The sequence below is a fragment of the Moschus berezovskii genome, chromosome 28, assembly GCF_049115385.1.
Source record: "Moschus berezovskii isolate FMDL1 chromosome 28, NW_MosBer_1.0, whole genome shotgun sequence".
In the NCBI taxonomy this organism is placed as follows: domain Eukaryota; kingdom Metazoa; phylum Chordata; class Mammalia; order Artiodactyla; family Moschidae; genus Moschus; species Moschus berezovskii.
In genome coordinates this window covers 1254858-1273160 of record NC_142487.1, presented here as the reverse complement: position 1 = coordinate 1273160, position 18303 = coordinate 1254858, and the positions used below count along the sequence as shown (strand labels likewise).

At 40.4% G+C, this 18303-nt stretch overlaps 1 protein-coding gene across 2 annotated transcripts in view; it reads left to right on the top strand.

Moving 5' to 3' along the window:
• Positions 1-13635, top strand: part of TTC39C (tetratricopeptide repeat domain 39C) — a 105467-nt gene extending 91832 nt beyond the window's left edge. For both annotated transcript variants that reach the window (XM_055417086.2, XM_088833405.1), the window contains exons 8-14: positions 796-903; positions 8305-8414; positions 9449-9572; positions 10832-10929; positions 11278-11382; positions 12660-12698; positions 13248-13635. In XM_055417086.2, the coding sequence (XP_055273061.1) occupies positions 796-903; positions 8305-8414; positions 9449-9572; positions 10832-10929; positions 11278-11382; positions 12660-12698; positions 13248-13337 (674 nt within the window). In that variant the 3' untranslated portion in view covers positions 13338-13635. The remainder of the gene's footprint in view (positions 1-795; positions 904-8304; positions 8415-9448; positions 9573-10831; positions 10930-11277; positions 11383-12659; positions 12699-13247) is intronic.
• Positions 13636-18303: the final 4668 nt, after the last annotated feature.

Here is an 18303-nt window from a genome sequence, read left to right as displayed (position 1 = left end):
AGGATAAAACTCCTTATATCCTTGCTGCTGTTGCTTCTCCCCACCCCTGCCTACCCCCAGGATGCCAGCCTAAGGATGTTTTGCTCCGAGAGAGCTGGGTCCTTTCTCTGCCCCTCGGAGGGAGGGTGGCAAGTACTTAATGTCTCACTGGCTTGCTCTCTACTCCTCTGAGCAGTTTGCTAATTACCAGTGATCATGAACGCACTGGTGAGTGTGTGAGACTTCCGAGGTGGTTACTGTGTTATATAATCTAGTAGCATTGTTCCTTTTTCTCTGCCTGTTCTTGGGAGAGAAGCACTGCTGTGCTTAGGTTTATTGCACAACTGGAGACAAATTAGACCATTTCCTCGAAATCTTTACGCCCCTCCCTTCTATACTGCCTCACCGGTTGTGAAATCAGAGATGCCGTGTCTTCCTCAAAGCATCCCACTGAAAATGTTTAAGAAGAAAAGAGAATTATGAAGTTCTCAGGTGGTTTACGTGGAACACTTGCAGAGGAAGTCAGCAGTATGAGAGATGTGTAACCTACAGATGGGCTGAAAAGCGTGTTATTTTGCTGTTCATTCGCTAAGTCGTGTCTAACTCTTGCAATCCCATGGACTGTAGCTCACCAGGCTCCTCTGTTCATGGGATTTTTGAGGCAAGAACAGTGGAGTATGTCCTTCTCCAAGGGATCTTCCCAATCCAGGTATCAAACCTGTGTCTCCTTCATTGTCAGGTGAATTCTTTACCACTGAGCCACTAGGGAAGCCTGTGTTACTTTAGGATCCTTTTCTAAAAACATCTATTTCACAGGTTGGTGCAGCATGATAGAGCTGAATTTCAAGGACGCGTTCTATTCCTTTGAGAGGCTAAAAAACGAGTCCCGGTGGTCCCAGTGCTATTATGCCTACCTAACCGCAGGTGAGTGGATCCCAGTACACACGGTCACAGCACGCCCTCCTCTGTCTCAGACTAGCTCCCTCTTGTTGGATGGAGAGTGACGGGCAGAAGTGGTGTTCTTGGCAGTTTCCCACAGCATGTGCTGTTGTTTGTTGCTGTCCAGTTGCTAAGTTGTGTCTGACTCTTTGAGACCCCATGGGCTCCAGTACACCAGGCTCCTCTGTCCTCCCCCATCTCCCGGAGCTTGCTCAAACTCATATCCATTGAGTTGGTAACGCCATTCAACCATCTTGTCCTCTGTTGTCCCCTTCTCCTCCTGCCCTCCATCGTTCCTGGCATCAGGATTTTTTTCCAGTGAATCAGATCTTCAGATCAGGTGGCTAAAATACTGTTTTGGACTGTAAGTAAATAGCAGCTGAACACAGCTCCCACCCACCCAGTGGAATGGTGGGAAGTTCGATGCTACATGCCCTGCCCCATCCAGTGTCCTCCCAGGGCCGGGTCTGTTACATGCTGGGTCCTGGACGTGCTTGTTATGACCTTCTCATTTTTGTACACTTTGTCCTAAACAGCCTCAACTTACCCTCACCCCTCTCCTTTTTTCCCTCAAATCTATTTTTCATCTATTATGTGCTTAAAGAATTTTAAAGCATTGAACATGTCTTTTAAATCGTGTCCGTATCTTTGTTTGCATTGTTAGTGCCCTCGTTTTGAGTTGAATAGGTTTTGAGTAGTCTGTTCCAGCCTTGTTTTGCCTTTTATCCCTGTTATAATTAGTGTGATTTTGCGGAGCACAAGGTGTTTCAACACTGCATGTCATTGTGGCAGAAACAACTTATACTTTCTGACAGGAGTATCAGTGTACGTTGCCTTTTTCCCTTACATGAACAGAGAGGTAAAGACATGCTGCCACCTGGTGGACAGAACAGCTGTCTGTGCCCTGAGCCCCATGAATTGCCTGTGTGATGCAGAATGGTTTAGGTGGGGATTGAAGAGACCCAGGGAGTGTACTTCTCCTGCTTCTAACAATCTTTCCTTACACACCCACAGAAAAGATTCTTTTACTTAAAATTTAAAACTGGTCCAAGCATTATTTTAAATATATTCTTATTTCTCTGAAGGTTTGCATTTAACAGAACATCTCCTGTCATTCCATCCCTGTAACTGGTCTCTTTAAAATGGGAAAGAATTAACAGCGACCCGTGTGTATATCCAGAATGTTCTGGAACTGCAGTCCATTAGCAATCAGGATGGTTGCCCTTGAACGCAGGCCTTCCTATAGACCCCAGTTCAGTTCAGTTCAGTTCAGTCGCTCAGTCGTGTCCGATTCTCCGCGACCCCATGAATCACAGCACGCCAGGCCTCCCTGTCCATCACCAACTCCACAGGGTGTTAATCCATTTTCATCTGGCTCTTGTTGATGTTTGAGTAGGATTCCTTTCAGTATGCTGCTGGGATACTTTAAGGGTTGGTTTACGGAACTCAGAGGTGTCTCAGGTGAAAATTGCAGCTGTTTATTGAGTGGGCTTGGTGTGCCCTGCACGATGATGAACCAAAACAGAGAGGCTGCTGTCGTCGTGGTGTAATAGGATCAGGTAGTCAGTGTGGGCAGGTATTTACTTATTTGTTTTATTTTTAATTGGGGGATAATTGCTTTACTATAGTGTGTTGGTTTCTGCCATACATCAGCATGAATCAGCCACGCGTGTACATATGTCCCCTCTCTCTTGAACTTCCCACCCCTTCCCACCTCTCTCGGTTGCCATGCAGCACCTGATTTGAGCTCCCTGCATAATACAGCACTTGTCCCCTGGCTCCCTGTTTGACATATGTTAGTTACATGTTTCCGTGCTCCTCTCAATCCGTCTCACCCTCTGGCATATTGTGTCTGTTCTCTCTGTCTGCCTCTCCATTGCTTGACGAATGGATAAAGCTGTGTTATATTATACAATAGGATCAGTTCAGTTCAGTCGCTCAGTCGTGTCCGACTCTCCGCGACCCCATGAATCACAGCACACCAGGCCTCCCTGTCCATCACCAACTCCCGGAGTTCACTCAAACTCATGTCCACAGAGTCGGTCATGCCATCCAGCCATCTCATTCTCTGTCGTCCCCTTCTCCTCCCGCCCCCAACCTTTCCCAGCATCAGAGTCTTTTCCAGTGAGTCAACTCGTCGCATGAGGTGGCCAAAGAATTGCAGTTTCAGCTTTAGCATCAGTCCTTCCAATGAACACCCAGGATTGATCTCCTTTAGAATAGACTGGTTGGATCTCCTTGCAGTCCAAGGGACTCTCAAGAGTCTTCTCCAACACCACAGTTCAAAAGCATCAATTCTTCAGCACTCAGCTTTCTTCACAGTCCAACTCTCACATCCATACATGACCACGGGAAAAACCATAGCCTTGACTAGACGGACCTTGGTTGGCAAAGTAATGTCTCTGCTTTTTAATATGCTATCTAGGCTGGTCATAACTTTCCTTCCAAGGAATAAGCGTCTTTTAATTTCCTGGCTGCAATCAGCATCTGCAGTGATTTTGGAGCCCCCAAAAATAAAGTCTGACACTGTTTCCACTGTTTCCCCATCTATTTCCCATGAAGTGATGGGACCAGATGCCATGATCTTTGTTTTCTGAATGTTGAGCTTCAAACCAACCTTTTCACTCTCCTCTTTCACTTTCATCAGGAGGCTTTTTAGTTCCTCTTCACTTTCTGCCATAACGGTAGTGTCATCTGCATATCTGAGGTTATTGATATTTCTCCCAGCAATCTTGATTCCAGCTTGTGCTTCTTCCAGCCCAGCGTTCCTCATGATGTACTCTGCATATAAGTTAAATAAGCAAGGTGATAATATACAGCCTTGACGTACTCCTTTTCCTATTTGGAACCAGTCTGTTGTTCCATGTCCAGTTCTGACTGTTGCTTCCTGACCTGCATACAGGTTTCTCAAGAGGCAGGTCAGGTGGTCTGGGATTCCCATCTCTTTCAGAATGTTCCACAGTTTATGGTGATCCACACAGTCAAAGGCTTTGACATAGTCAATGAAGCAGAAATAGATGTTTTTCTGGAACTCTCTTGCTTTCTCCATGATCCAGCGGATGTTGGCAATTTGATCTCTGGTGCCTCTGCCTTTTCTAAAACCTGCTTGAACATCTGGAAGTTCACGGTTCACATATTGCTGAAGCCTGGCTTGGAGAATTTTGAGCATGACTTTACTAGTGTGTGAGATGAGTGCAATTGTGCGGTAGTTTGAGCATTCTTTGGCATTGCCTTTCTTTGGGATTGGAATGAAGACTGACCTTTTCCAGTCCTGTGGCCACTGCTGAGTTTTCCAAATTTTCTGGCATATTGAGTGCAGCACTTTCACAGCATCATCTTTCAGGATTTGAAATAGCTCAACTGGAATTCCATCACCTCCACTAACTTTGTTCGTAGTGATGCTTTCTAAGGCCCACTTGACTTCACATTCCAAGATGTCTGGCTCTAGGTCAGTGATCACGTTATCGTGACTATCTTGGTCGTGAAGATCTTTTTTGTACAGTTCTTCTGTGTATTCTTGCCACCTCTTCTTAATATCTTCTGCTTCTGTTAGGTCCATACCATTTCTGTCCTTTATTGTGCTCATCTTTGCATGAAATGTTCCCTTGGAATCTCTAATTTTCTTGAAGAGATCTCTTGTTTTTCCTATTCTGTTGTTTTCCTCTATTTCTTTGCATTAATAATAATAACAGGATAATAATAATATCCTATTATACAATAGGATATTCCTTAGCCATAAAAATGAACACATTTGAGTCAGTCCTAATGAGGTGGATGAACCTAGAGCCTGTGATACAGAGTGAAGTAAGTCAGAAAGAGAAAAACAGGTATTATACATTAACACATACATACGGAATCTAGAAAGGTGATACTGATGAGCTATGTATTTTTTTAAAGTCTTTGTGGAGCACAGAGCATGAAGAAATAAATGTACAGTGTGGCTCTGTAGAGGAGCATTTATTCTCACTGGAAATCCCACCAGTTGTAGGAGATGATAGAGCATGAAAGACTCCAGTCTTCACCTCTCCACGGGGGTTTCGCGAAGATGATGTGTGAAGAGCTCCACATAAAGAGGGCTCGGGGAGGTGGGGGGGCTCACTGTTGAGCTCTCAGTGCAGGCTGCTTGCAGGAGCTGTTATCTGAGTTGGCTTGAGGGACTGCTATGTGTTACAGGCAGTGCCTGAGAAGATGGGCATTAAGGGGCTGGAAACACTGCCACTGGGGACTTAGTTCCTTGTTGTTTTTTTTATTCATTTTTCTTTCTTTGTCTTTTTTTCTACTCTTGGCAGATTTCAATTATACAGTATTATCATCTGTGTTGCTGCTGCTGCTGCTAAGTCGCTTCAGTCGTGTCCAACTCTGTGCGACCTCATATCATCTGTAGTCACCATGTTATTATACATTAGATCTTCAAACCTTGTTTATCTTATAGCTGAGAGGTTTTCTTAAATTATGGTAAAATATACATAATGTAAAATCTACTTTAACCATTAAAAAAAAAAATCTTTTTTTTTTTTGGCTATGCTGGACGGCTTGCAGAATCTTATTTCCCCAGGCCTCTGAAGGTGAAAGCCCAGAATCCTAACTACTGGACCGCCAGGGAATTCCCTGTTTTAACCATTTTTAAGTGTGTGGTTCAGTGGCATTAAGTTCTTTGATAGCCATCACCACTGTCCAACTTTCATTTTGAAAAGTGAAACTCTATGATCTTTATTTATTGTGTGTGTGTGTTTGTGTAGCAGAGTTTTATTAAAGTGAAAAAGGGACAGAGAAGTTCTGACATACACATCAGAAGGGGGATGGAGAGGACCCCACTGCTAGTCTTCATCAAAGCCTTGTATACTTTTACCAGACCCATTCCCACAACATACATCTTAAATTAACAAGATTAGAACTAACAATTACCAGATCCACTCCCACAACATACTTCTTAAGATAACAAGATTAGTTAGAAGGTTCTTGTTAAGGAGAAACATGTCCTCGAGCAAGATACCTTGTTATATTGACTAAGACAAAGCAATGTAGAAAAAAGCACTTGTCCTTTTCTCCTTGAGAACTCCAGCCCTCTATCCCCTTCTCAAAAGCCCCAAATCCCTTTCTCCTCCTTGGGGACCCGGGACTTCTGATCAACCTACCTAGGAATTGACTCTGTCATTCCCCCCTTTTCTTTTATGAGTGAAACTCTATGATCTGCCCATGCCAACCCCTAATAAACTCTGCTCCTTCTGTCTATATGAATTTGACTATTCTAGGTACCTCGAGTAAGTGGATTCAACAGTATTTGTTGATTGAATCTGGCTTATTTCACTTGTCCTCAAGGTTCATCCATAGTGTAGTATGTGTCAGGATTTCATTCATTTTTAAGGCTGAATAATATTCCATTCTTGCAGATTTTCTATGAGTTTGAAATTACATAAAAATAAGTTACCCCAAAAGATTAGAATATCTTTTTAAGGGCTTCCCTGGTGGCTCACTGGTAAAGAATCCAACTGCCAGTGGGGGAGACATAGGTTTGATCCCTGATTCAGAAAGATCCCCTGGAAAAGGAAATGACAACCCACCCCACTATTCTTGCCTGGAAACCCCGTGGACAGAGGAGCCTGATGGGCTGTAGTCCATAGGGTCGCAAAAGAATCAGACACGACTAAGTGACTAACGACAGCAATAAAGCTTAGTCCTAGTGGACAGGCCAAGCACCCTGAGTCTGTGTAGGTCTCAGACTTCAGATAAATCAGAGAGGCTCATGCTTTCTAATGTCTGCATCCTTTGAGGCAACTGTCTGTAACTTATGAAAAAGAAGTGGTATATATATATTCTTCAGGATCTGAGGTATTAATGTTGTTGACCTGCAAAGGTGATTCAGATCCTGATATTGTTGATGTTTATGACTCTCTTGTGTGCCCACATTTGTCATTCCTTTTTAGAAAATTATGTGACTATATAATAATATTATCAGTTATGTAAGGAAACCTCAAGCTAGGGGCAGCAGAAATTCCTCTTTTTCATTGATTTACTGTGTGACCTCAGGCAAGTCTTTTAACTTTCCTGGGTCTATAATACGATGGAGTTGTTTTACAAAACAATCACCAAACTTCCTTCTGATTTTGAAATGTAACGCAAAAGATGAGGTCATTTTGGAAGGGTTCAGACCCCACATCCAGACCAGTGCTGCTTTCAAAACTGGGAATGGGATTATCTCTCCCTTTTCATATTCAGGCTAATCCCAGTGATTCCCAGTAGAAATCTGCCTTTCCCATCACATTGATGTCCTCAGCTTTCTCGAAGCCTTGCTGCTTGTATTTCTTTGACCTTCCAGTAGCTGCTCATTCTCTGACATGCCACAGCCCTGTGCCCAGCTTGACCAAGCCCCAAAGTGTGAAAATGGGACCATCTAGTTTTAGGATCGCTCAAATAAAGAAGGAAGAACTAGAAAATCAATGGACATTCCAAGTGAGGATTGAAAAACAGTATGTGCCAAAGACAGAATCAACAAGAAATAGAAAGGAATTCAGTGTCATGGGAGTTGCAAAGAGGATGACAAAGAGTGGTTGGTAAAGTCAGATTGAGGAGCTGGGACTGCAGCCTAGTATGAAGTTTGGAGAAGGGAGAGAGCAGGTGAAGCAGAGGCAGTGTGATTTGAATCTTTGCCTGGGGCTTGGGGTAGATGAAGATCAAAATCTTAGTCCCCTCCAAGGCTCAGCTTGACTGCTTGTTCCTCAGAGCTGTCTGATCACTCCAAAGAGAAACCATCCCTTTCCTTGTTGAGCTTTTGAAAGTAACTCTGATGCCAGGACTCCAAAGGCTTTCTTCACTGCATCCATTGTAGCTCTGGAATTGTGGGTGTTCTCTCTCCAGTTGAAATTCAAGTTTCTTCTGGGTGTAAACATGTGTATTTCTTCTTCACATCCTTGATGGTGGCCGTAGGTAGTCGGTGCCCAATGAACACACCCGTGACTACTTCATGACAGTGCACACATACACGGCTACTTCATGACTTTATCCCCAGGCACAGGGATATCCCTCTACCAGTGTGAAGCTTTCACAGTCCCCCCAGCTCCTAATTGTTCTTGCCTAGATTTCATTTTTCTTCCACTTTTCAAGTGTGTGAGCTCTAACTGGACTGTGCTCCGTGACAGTATCTAGGACCATAGTTTTCCTAACATGTTCCTGTAAAGCTCAGGGAACCTCGCAGCAGGGAAATAATGATTGAATCAGTGGAATGATGATCAGCAGGTTGGTGTAGTCCCACATGTAACAGTCTTTAGAAATATTCCCTCCCATTTTCTCCTTTGGTAATAACCTTTTGCAAGCGTCATCAACCTGGGTATCCCTTAGTGGTATTTTCCCCCGAAATACTTTAAAGATTTTGACAATGGTTTCTTACAGTTTGTCAGGGAGCCACCGGTGATGTGGATGGGGCACAGATTGTCTTTAAAGAAGTTCAGAAGCTCTTCAAAAGGAAAAACAATCAGATTGAACAGTTTTCTGTGAAAAAGGTTTGTTGGAACTTGTTGATCTGGTGTGTCGTTTATAATGGATATTTCTAACCATGGTCACCTTAGACAGCAAATGGAAATCCTAGGAAATTAGGAAATCCTGTGCAAAGCTGATCTCCTTGCTGAGCAAGTAGCTCACGATTGTGAGAGAATGTTCTTGCATGTCATCCTGCTTCGAATGCAAAGTACTGGTTGGTTGCAAATAATTAAAGCTATTGTTTCTTTGACCGAATAGAGACATTACCGACCCTGTGGAGCTCATAAGCCCCTGGAGAGGGAGAGCGTCTATCGTAAGGGTGAGGTAGCCTCAGAGGAGTGCAGATCAGCAGAACCTGGGCAAGAGATACAGACTCTGGGTTTTCATCTAGTGAAACCATCACCTTGGGGGATGAAGAAAAAGCAAGAGCATGCATCAAACTGACTGGCAGAAAGGCCCAGGACTGTAGTGAGAAAGGCCCTCATTTATTTCTGTACTTGTTTAAGACTACAGTTAGCTGAATTACTGTAGGTTATAGGACAACTTGTCATATCCTGAATTCTGCATGTTTTTAGTTGGAAGTTTTTATTGAATGAACATTTAATGGCTTAGTGTGAGTATAAACTGGGTCGTAATGGGGAATGCCCCCAAGAGGACTGGGACTAATTAGAAAACTAAAAGTCAATAAAACCGTAACTAAAAGGCCTCTAGTATTACAGCCTCCATATAAACCCATTCAGTTAATATCTGTCACCCAGCTTTTATAAATTCTTTTGACCTAAACCGAAATGAATCTGGTTTCATCCTGCAGTTTTTAAAATATGTCCTGGATCTCGACAGTAGGTTGAATTGAATAATGAGAGAAAGGCATATCTACCAATATAACAAAAATAAGAAAGCAAAATTCAGAGAGAAATTTTCATTTTTAGCTTTGCGGGAGGGGATTGTTCATATCAAATATGAACCATGCATTTTTTTCATGTCTCTGAAGTATTTTTCTTTTTTAGTTTGTGTGTTGTTTTTTTTAATGTAGCCTAATCATTCTAACTGCTTGCAGGCAGAGAGATTTCGGAAACAAACCCCAACCAGAGCACTCTGTGTTCTGGCATCCATCGAAGTGTTGTACTTGTGGAAAGCCCTCCCCAACTGCTCCCCGCCCAACCTACAGAGGATGAGTCAAGGTAAAAATCAGAGTACACACAGCAGCCTGTTCCTTCCGTGTCTCCCTCATCTGCTCTGACTCAGAGAGTACAAATCCATCACTCTCTGGGACAGATGGCCTAGTGGTTAAGAAAATTCCATCACTTAGGTATTGGGGATAGAAAGCACTGGAAGGGACAGATTCAGGAGTTGTGGTGATGCTCTCTGATCATCGGGGTTATTAATCTTTTGGAAATGTCATCTTACTTACATATATGCTGTCCTTCTCCAGAATTGATTTTGTATTAATATTTTGGACTCAAATTTATCGGCTTGTTCTGCAGTGACACTTGTTTGTGATCAAATATAGCATTTTCCATTGAATTCCAATGGAACTCGGTCTTTGTTGCTGCATTTCTCTAGATGGGGCAAGAGTGGGGGCTGCTCTTCATTGCAGGGTGCGGGCTTCTCATAGCAGTGGCTTTTTTTGTTGTTGTTTCAGAGTGCAGGCTCTAGGGTATGTGGGCTTCAGTAGTTGCAGCGCGTGGGCTCAGTAGTTGCAGCTCCCGGGCTCTAGAGCCACAGGCTCAGTAGTTGTGGCAAACGGGCTTAGTTGCTCCATGGCAGGTGGGATCTTCCCAGACTAGGGATCGAACCCATGTCTCCTGCATTGGTAAATGGGTTCTTTACCATTGAGCTACCAGGGAAGCCCCTGAGTCCCATGCTTTTATCATCAGACTTCTCTGCAGATGCCTTTTGCTTATTAAGAAAAAAACAGGTTTTCTCTCAAAGGTCAAAAAGTTTGTCAGTATTGATATTCCAGAGCAGAGTAATACAACTCCAAAAAGTTGTACACAGAGGCCCTGTAATTAGAGTAGGTGTGTAAGCCTCCCAAGGAGATTACTTGAAATAAAATTGTTTTTGGATGTGCAAGTTCTGCTCTGTTGTTTAAAAAGATTCATAATTTAAAACCCATTTCCGGCTGTTGATGCAAGTCTGGAATATCTACCAATGTCTAACTCAAAGGAACAGTGAAGAATCTTAGGGATTATGTTCTTTTGAATGCACAAGTGTAGGCTATATATTTAGAGATAATTCAAACACACATGCAAATATAAAATAGTAATTGGCAGGCACAAGAAAGATTATCACTTTCTTGGACTAAGGAGACTCACTAATGGATGAGGAAGGGGAACCTTCTCAGTTTGAACTCAGTAGGTTGCTAAGCAATGAGATTCTTAACTCTTGATGATATTTAAGTGAATGTATTCCCTTCTTTCTGTCTTTACTTCTCTTTAAGCTTGCCATGGAGTAGATGACTCATCTGTCGTTGGATTAAAGTATTTGCTTCTTGGTGCCATACACAAATGTCTAGGGAACTCAGAAGATGCTGTTCAGGTAAACTGTTCATGTGGTGTCATAGCTAAGGAAACTGAACTATGAAAAACTACATATGGGCTTGTGAATAAGAAAAAGGAAAAAGCATTACACAAAGCCAGTCTCCCATCACAGTGTGAGTTTCATCCACTTTATTAGATGAAGGTCATCCTCTCAGATGCCAGAAGTTGGTGATGGTTCATGTTCGTTTTTAATGTGACTTCAGAGCCTTTGAATATTTCTTCACCCATGGGCTCCTTTTCTGGCACTATCTGTTTATCAAAGATGACAGTCTCAATTGGTGGAGGAGGAAGTGAGGAGGCAGACAATTTTGTTAGTTCATTCCAGTAACATCTGTATTACTTTCAGTTCTTTCAGCGAGCTGTCAAAGATGAGTTGTGTCGTCAGAATAACTTATATGTTCAGCCGTATGCTTGCTATGAACTTGGCTGTCTTCTATTAGACAGACCCGAGGTAAGATCTTACCTATTTTCTTAAATAGTGTTCATCAGCAAAACTGTGGAAGTGAACAAGCACAAAACATCCTTCATTTAAAACAAGTTGTTTTTGTTTTGTTTTCCTTGATTTCACATGGGATGAATCCAAGAAGCTACTAATGCTGTCTTACTGTGTTGAAGGAGGTAATCTATTCCTTGGAGTTACAATGACAAACATAGCTTTTGGAACAAAAATTCATTTGAGGCAAAACCGTTGTCTTTTTTTTAGAGTTCTAATATGATTATAATATATTATAATCATTATAACATGATGTAATGTGGTTTATTCAGATGAATACAGAATTACATTGTGATCCTAGTGCTATCGTTTATTTGATACCAATTAAATTACTTAACCATATACTTGTTCCTAATGTATAAAACAAGATAAAAAACACCTGCCTTTCGAATTTAATAAAGACTGTAGTGAGAATAAATGAGGATGATGAGGATTACTTAAAATTTTTTAGAATACCTTGTAAATTTGATGGATTATTAAGATGTATATTTAAGCACAATGGAGCATTTTTTAAAAAACAATTTTAATAGTGCTGGATTTGCTTAATACCTTCTTTTAGAAGCTCAGTTACATAATATTGGGTATATAAAATTCTAAGTTTCAATAACTTCAAGTCACCTTTCAAATATATGGATTTTTTAAAAAGAGCTAAATCAACAGAAATATTCTGTCGTAATCCTTAAATATGTCACCTATCTTGCCAAAGATAGGCTTTTAATTGATAAGCCTTCTTATTTGAAATTCTAATTTTGCCAAAATAGAAAATGCAGTTTTTATGAATTCTGGTAGAAATTTCTAACACCCTATTCTTTAAGGAAATTTTTACTCTTAATGCAACCTAAAATACATATACATAAAATACAATAAGTATGATATATCTCTTGAAAAATGAAGCTGATTGTTCTGAATTAGTATTGCCTTCAAAAAGAGATCTAGCTTACTGACTTCCAATAAACTTAAATTATCAGTTTTAGATTGTTTAGTAGGGTCTTAAGCTATTTTAACTCTTTTAGTTGTTTATAGAATAATACTTAAAATTATGAAAAATTATCAAGTAATTCCTTGATGTAAGCATCACTATATTAAAGAAAAATTGAGTCATTATGCTTGAATGAGCAGTTGACTCCCCTGTAGGTCACCATGATTGTTGGAATTAACAAATCTTATAACATTTTCTGCTTGAGTATATATAAACATAAGTGTTAAGAGACTATGTGTTTTTCTTATATTCATAGACTGTAGGAAGAGGCAGAACTCTCCTTCTTCAAGCAAAGGTAAAAATGCCTAAAATTCCCCGATCTCTCTCTTTCTGGTGACCCTTGTCCTTTGTGTGTACTCTGGAGCCTGAATTCAGGAGGTTTTGTGAAACAGTTGTCCTGGTTGATAATTCTGGAGGGGGATGTCATAACTGAATCAGTGAACAGTTGATTTTTAAGTAAAATCACACAAAAAATTCCTATGAAATTGCTCATCATGCTTTATAGAAACTCTTCTTGTTTGAGTGGGGAAATAACTGTTGATTTCACAACTGTGTTCTTGAGTTAAGAAATTTAGCAGTAACTTCCACTGAGCCCATCTTCAGACTACTGTCTCAGGAATAACATGAGGGGAAATTTTGCAAAGACAGAATTTAATAACATTCAATTGACATTTTAGAAACAGGCAAGAATTTGAAGTTTGGGGAATTAAAAAAAAATCAAGTGAATGTGAAGCCGTTATTAGGAGCATAGGGAGTTTTACTGTGGGAAGCACACAGTGCGGTGTGATTAATACCATAGTCGTACCGACAGCTTAGCTGATAGTCTCTCTCTCTGGTCTTGCAGGAGGATTTCTCTGGCTACGACTTTGAAAACAGGTTGCATGTCCGCATTCATGCTGCTCTGGCCTCAATGAGGGAACTGGTTCCTCAGTGACAGACCCCAAGTTCCTGCTGCGTCCCTACCCAACACAGGTTCTGCACTTTAAAAGCAGAGCACACCGCTCTTATGAAGATCAGCTTTTCTTCCAAAAACCACCTGGGCCCAGGACACATTTCCTCAGTTAGGCTGATGTATTAAAGATCTCCTCTTTTAAACATATAGCTTAAAAAAGAAATGATGATGATGGTAGTAATAATAACTAACCACCTGGGGAGAGGGTTAAGTGACCTTGTTCAAACATTTTAGTTTTGTGATTTATTATTTTTAAAATAAAAGTAAACTAAATATTCAACCTGCGATCTTGTAGGTATGCCTACCTGAAGCACACATCTGACTGGATAACACAAAGTACCTGTAAAATTATTAACAGTATCACAACATAGCATTTATATTGTGTTTTGAAAAAAATAGCAGTGCTTTCCAGTTTTACTTTATCCTCAAACTATTCCTGTGAATAATAGCACAGATATTCTAATCTCCATTGTCCAGAAAATGAGACTCAGGCAGAAAAAAGCGAATTGACTTATTCCAATTAATTATTCCTCTTATTATAGAGTCTTGAATGCAGGTCTCCTGATCACAGACCAAATAATTCTTTTATTGTAAAAACGAATATGTTAATAACCCAGAATTCCATGTTTTCCTTATTTAAAAAAAATACTTCTCAGCTGAAGTTGTGCCCACGAAATATTTATCTCCAGATTGTCTACAGGAATGTTTCAAAGGGCAAACACTTTTTTCCCTTTGAAAGCCAACAACATGAAAGCAAATAGAAGATAGTTTTACAGCCCAAAGTATAGCTATTTTGCGAATGTATTGGAAGATCTAGACTACAGACAGGATTAATAATACCTACATTGTAGGTGTTTCCCTTCCTTTGTGATTAATTGTCTAATTTCCAAGTTTTGGAACTTTTTCAGCAAATTGCATGAAAAGGCTGTTCTTGAAAGCACACAGATTTTTTTGCCTCAAAGTATTTGCTGGTGAAAGATTTTGCTGGGCTGTCTGTTGCCAGGATTTAATCTTTTCCCCCTTAGCTCAGGTTATTGATATTGTAAATAGACTTCAAAGTTATTTTTTAATCCTTTGTTGCTAATTTTTATTGTCATTGAATTTACCTCTTTGTTCAGTACTGCACAGCTGTGTTTTCGAAGAATCTAAATACCTCAGTCATTTTAGAATTTATGTCATCGTGTGACTAACCTGGATCAATCTTAAGGGTAGTTATTTTTAAAATTTCCAGTGTCCTATAGAATATCCTCTTTGGGTGTCATTTAATTTACATATCCTTTTAGCTGAAGTATGATCTCATAGAACATCAACAGTTTTAATATTTCACTTCAAAACAAACATGGGAGGGGCAGCTAGAGCTTTGGCAGCTTTAATATACTTAATCAGGTTTTGAGGGAATAATAGTTTCTTTAAAAAAAATGCTTTCTCCTCACTGACTGCCTGAACTTGCTTCATGTTTTTTCACTTACAAAGTGCTTATTAATGTTGACTTTCTTTCTAGTGGGACTGCTGCATGGGTTTTAGATGCTGGCCAGAGAGAGAAAAGATGCCTACCCACTTTAATGAACGGGAAGATCCAGGAGCCATGTAGATGCCTTCTGAGGGGAAAAATTTTTGTCTAAAAATTTTCGATACCTGGTTTGAAGAAAAGAATGTTACGAATCTTTAAAATATGGCTCTCGCCATTGTCATGTCTTCTTGGTTATAGTTTATATGGCAAATTTCTCACTCATGATTGTGGAGCGTTCGGAATCATGAAGTTCTTGCTCCAGTATTCATACTTACTTGAATTTTCAGATCAGGTATTGTTCAAACTACTTATTATTCAGTAGTAAAAGATTATATAAGGCTCCATACTTTTCTGCTTTAACTGCTTTAAAGCTTTGTTTTTCCACAGAGATCTCAGGATTTCAAATAAATCTATGTTCAGTTCAGTTCACGCAGTTCACATGATTGCAACACTGTTCAGTGAGTCGTCTTTACTAGTCCATTTATAGATCTGTTTATAAACTGTCTCTGTTCGGTTTGATGCAGGATAGCCCTGGCGGTTTATCTGGGAACCTGGTGGTAGAGCTCTGAGAGGTGGTAGACCGTGGTTCTGAAAATACTAAAATAACAAAACTGCGCTGAGTACACTAAGCCATTAGATTCACTGAAATCTGAGTACATTATTGAGTGGAGTAATTTTATAACAGTCTGGCCTGCGTGCCGTGACTTACCCAACCTTTGAGTTACTGCCTGGAAACCTAGTTTGGTGTAAATTGCTCTTTACCCCTCTCTGATGAAGAAAATAATCAATAATCATGTTTGCATCTGTGTGTGCTTTTTTAATGTTGGCATCATTGCTTCCCCTTTTCCTGTTTTGGAGGCTGTCAAGTGGACCTTCTAACTTATAAGTGTCAGATATATTTTTGTATTAGCTTGTGCCTATGATGAGAGAAATCTCTAATGTATATTTTCTGTACTTGGAACACAATTATAATCTGACACACTTTGAGGCATGATCTAGTAATAATAATATGTACCTCTGTGATTAATGTATTTAAGATTTTACTTTTATTGGGATAGGTATCTATTTGATTTTAGCACATGATAGCTAAGTAAAGAATTATTACTTTCAGATGTCACAGAAAATTAGAATATTTATTGTCCCATGTTGTGTAAGTCAATTATTTAGAGAATTTTGCATTTTTTTCTTTCTGCCAACTAAAATTGAAAGACAATGCATACATGGTTTTTTAAAATACACACACACACACATTCCTTTGCTATGTAAACTTTCCTAGCTGATTGCTTCCTTATGCAGATTGTGGTGGCAAGTATTCAAATATGGATCCTTACCTATGAAGATACATGGTCACACAATCATGTTTTATTTGTTATGTTTTTTTTTTTTTTGGTTTGGATGTTGTTTGTACATTTTATTTACATATTTTTTGGCCCCACCACTTGGCATGTGGGATCTTAGTTCCCCGACCAGGAATTGAACCCATGCCCCATGTAGTGGAAGCTCAGAGTCTACCGCTGGGCGACCAGGGTTTTATTTTTACAGAAAAAGTCTTTTTAGGCCTATATCCTCCCAAGAAAAGACATAGTTGGGGTGGGAGGAGGCTTGAACTTGAACTTAGGAAGAGGAAATACTTAGAAAACTTAGAAAAGGACAAGGAAGGGAGAAGAAGAAAAGGGAAAGTTAGTTCCTAAAAGGTGGGCTCCTTCAGTTAAAGCGAGCACAATTCACCCACTTGGCTAACTTGTGAAAACTAGCAAGGGGGCTGAGTTCCTAGCTGATCAGGATATTCAATAGAAGCAACGTACTTGTAACTTAGATGGACTCTGGAATGGTTCTCAAGTTGTAGTTTTACAACTACCAAGAGATACTAATTCAGTAAGTTCTAAGTAGGGCTTGAGAAATCTATGCAGGTCAGGAAGCAACAGTTAGAACTGGACATGGAACAACAGATTGGTTCCAAATAGGAAAAGGTGTACGTCAAGGCTGTATATTGTCACCCTGCTTATTTAATTTATATGCAGAGTACATCATGAAAAATGCTGGGCTGGAGGAAGCACAAGCTGAAATCAAAATTTCCGGGAGAAATATCAATAACTTCATATGCAGATGACACCACCCTTATGGCAGAAAGTGAAGAAGAAGCCTCTTGATGAAAGTGAAAGAGGAGTGAAAAAGTTGGTTTAAAGCTCAACGTTCAGAAAACTAAGATCATGGCATCCGGTCTCGTCACTTCATGGCAAATAGATGGGGAAACAGTGGCTGACTTTATTTGGGGGGCTCTAAAATCACTGAAGATGGTGATTGCAGCCATGAAATTAAAGGACACTTACTCCTTGGAAGGAAAGTTATGACCAACCTAGACAGCATATTAAAAAGCAGAGATTACTTTGTCCACAAAGGTCCATCTTGTCTATGGTTTTTCCCGTGGTCATGTATGGATGTGAGAGTTGGACTATAAAGAAAGCTGAGTGCTGAAGAATTGATGCTTTTGAACTGTGGTGTTGGAGAAGACTTGAGAGTCCCTTGGACTGCAAGGAGATCCAACCAGTCCATCCTAAAGGAGATCAGTCCTGGGTGTTCATTGGAAGGACTGATGTTGAAGCTGAAGCTTCAGTACTTTGGCCACCTGATGCAGAGAGCTGACTCATTTGAAAAGACCTTGATGCTGGGAAAGATTGAAGGCAGGAGGAGGAGGGGATGACAGAGGATGAGATGGTTGGATGGCATCACCGACTCAATGGACATGGGTTTGGGTAGACTCTGGGAGTTGGTGATGGACAGGGAAGTCTGACGTGCTGCAGTTCATGGGGTCTCAAAGAGTCGGACATGACTGAGTGACTGAACTGAACTGAAGTAGGGCTTAGGAAGACCTTTATAACAAACTCCTAGGATAAGTCTAATGCAGATAGAATACATTAGAGAGAGATGGCCCTAGGTTATCATCTTTTGGTAAGTAGTAAATCTAAAAGAAGAGTCAACTATATGGCAGAGTTATACATATTATGGGACTGTTGGAAAAAATGCTTCTAACCCTTTGGTTTTCTAAAGTAGGAGATTGCTGAGCTGAGTTTTAGAGGAGGAGAAAGATTCAGTCATGTGAAAATGACAGCGGGAAAGATGTCTCAGGCCTTGGACCTGATGAGCAAAGGCACAGAGTGACAAACAGCATGTGTCTTCAGGTCCAGTGGATCAAGTGGAAACCAGATGGTAAGATGAGATAGTTACACAGGTCACAGCAAGAACCGTGGACTTCTGTAGAGTAAGGATTTGAAGCAGGGAGGGATGGGAAGCAATGGAGAACAAAGTAGGTTTGTAGTTTAGTTAGATCCCCAGTGACTGAAAGAGATGAACACAAGGACAAGAAGATTGTAAAGCCATTTCAGATCACTAGGAGTTCTAGAAATCAAGCAGCACATAGAGGTTTTAAAATTTGTTAGG